General features: G+C 58.0%; 1 protein-coding gene across 1 annotated transcript; it reads right to left on the bottom strand.

Moving 5' to 3' along the window:
• Window positions 1-37: 37 nt before the first annotated feature.
• SPRG_18562 (hypothetical protein) lies at window positions 38-218 on the bottom strand (the record flags this gene model as incomplete). The annotated part of the gene is made up of 1 exon (XM_012358001.1): window positions 38-218. A coding segment is annotated over one exon (181 nt), but the record flags the coding sequence as incomplete, so codon positions are not given.
• Between the last annotated feature and the right edge of the window lie 273 nt (window positions 219-491).

Raw genomic sequence — 491 nt, 5'->3', positions numbered from 1 at the left:
AATGCGCGCGTTGCCAGTGCAGCCCGAGTGAATGCACGGCTCTTGCCGCCGTGGCGCACGCAGAGGTTGCGAGCAAAGACCTGGTTGTGGCACGACGACGACCCTGTGCACTTGGCGCGGTTCTTGTGGAACTCGCACTTCCACGAGCCGTGCATGACGCTGTTGGTGCAGCCGTTGAAGAAGCACTCGGTGCTTGCGGTCGAAGTCGCTTGGCTCATCACTGTCCAGAGGAATGAAAGTTGAATTGTGAGCATCTCGCGCAGCTCGCGGGGCCAGCTGCTCCTCAATGACGAGGCGAATTCCCGCCGGCCAACGACAAGCCACTTGCGGTTTGTATCCCCGGCTGTCCCACTGAGCTGACTTGGCATTTGTATGGTCGCGCGCTGGCAGCTGTTGCTAGGGTTGTGTGCAGTGGGAGCTTGAATGTTTTTGCAACTTTTTGTACCAGAAGATCCAGTGCGCGCGTCGATAAAGGCTCGATTTGTTGTTGC

Source organism: Saprolegnia parasitica (genome assembly GCF_000151545.1).
Source record: "Saprolegnia parasitica CBS 223.65 unplaced genomic scaffold supercont2.1294, whole genome shotgun sequence".
Classification (NCBI taxonomy): Eukaryota; Oomycota; class Saprolegniomycetes; order Saprolegniales; family Saprolegniaceae; genus Saprolegnia; species Saprolegnia parasitica.
The sequence above is the reverse complement of the archived record's forward strand: the minus strand, read 5'-3'. Positions and strand labels throughout refer to the sequence as shown.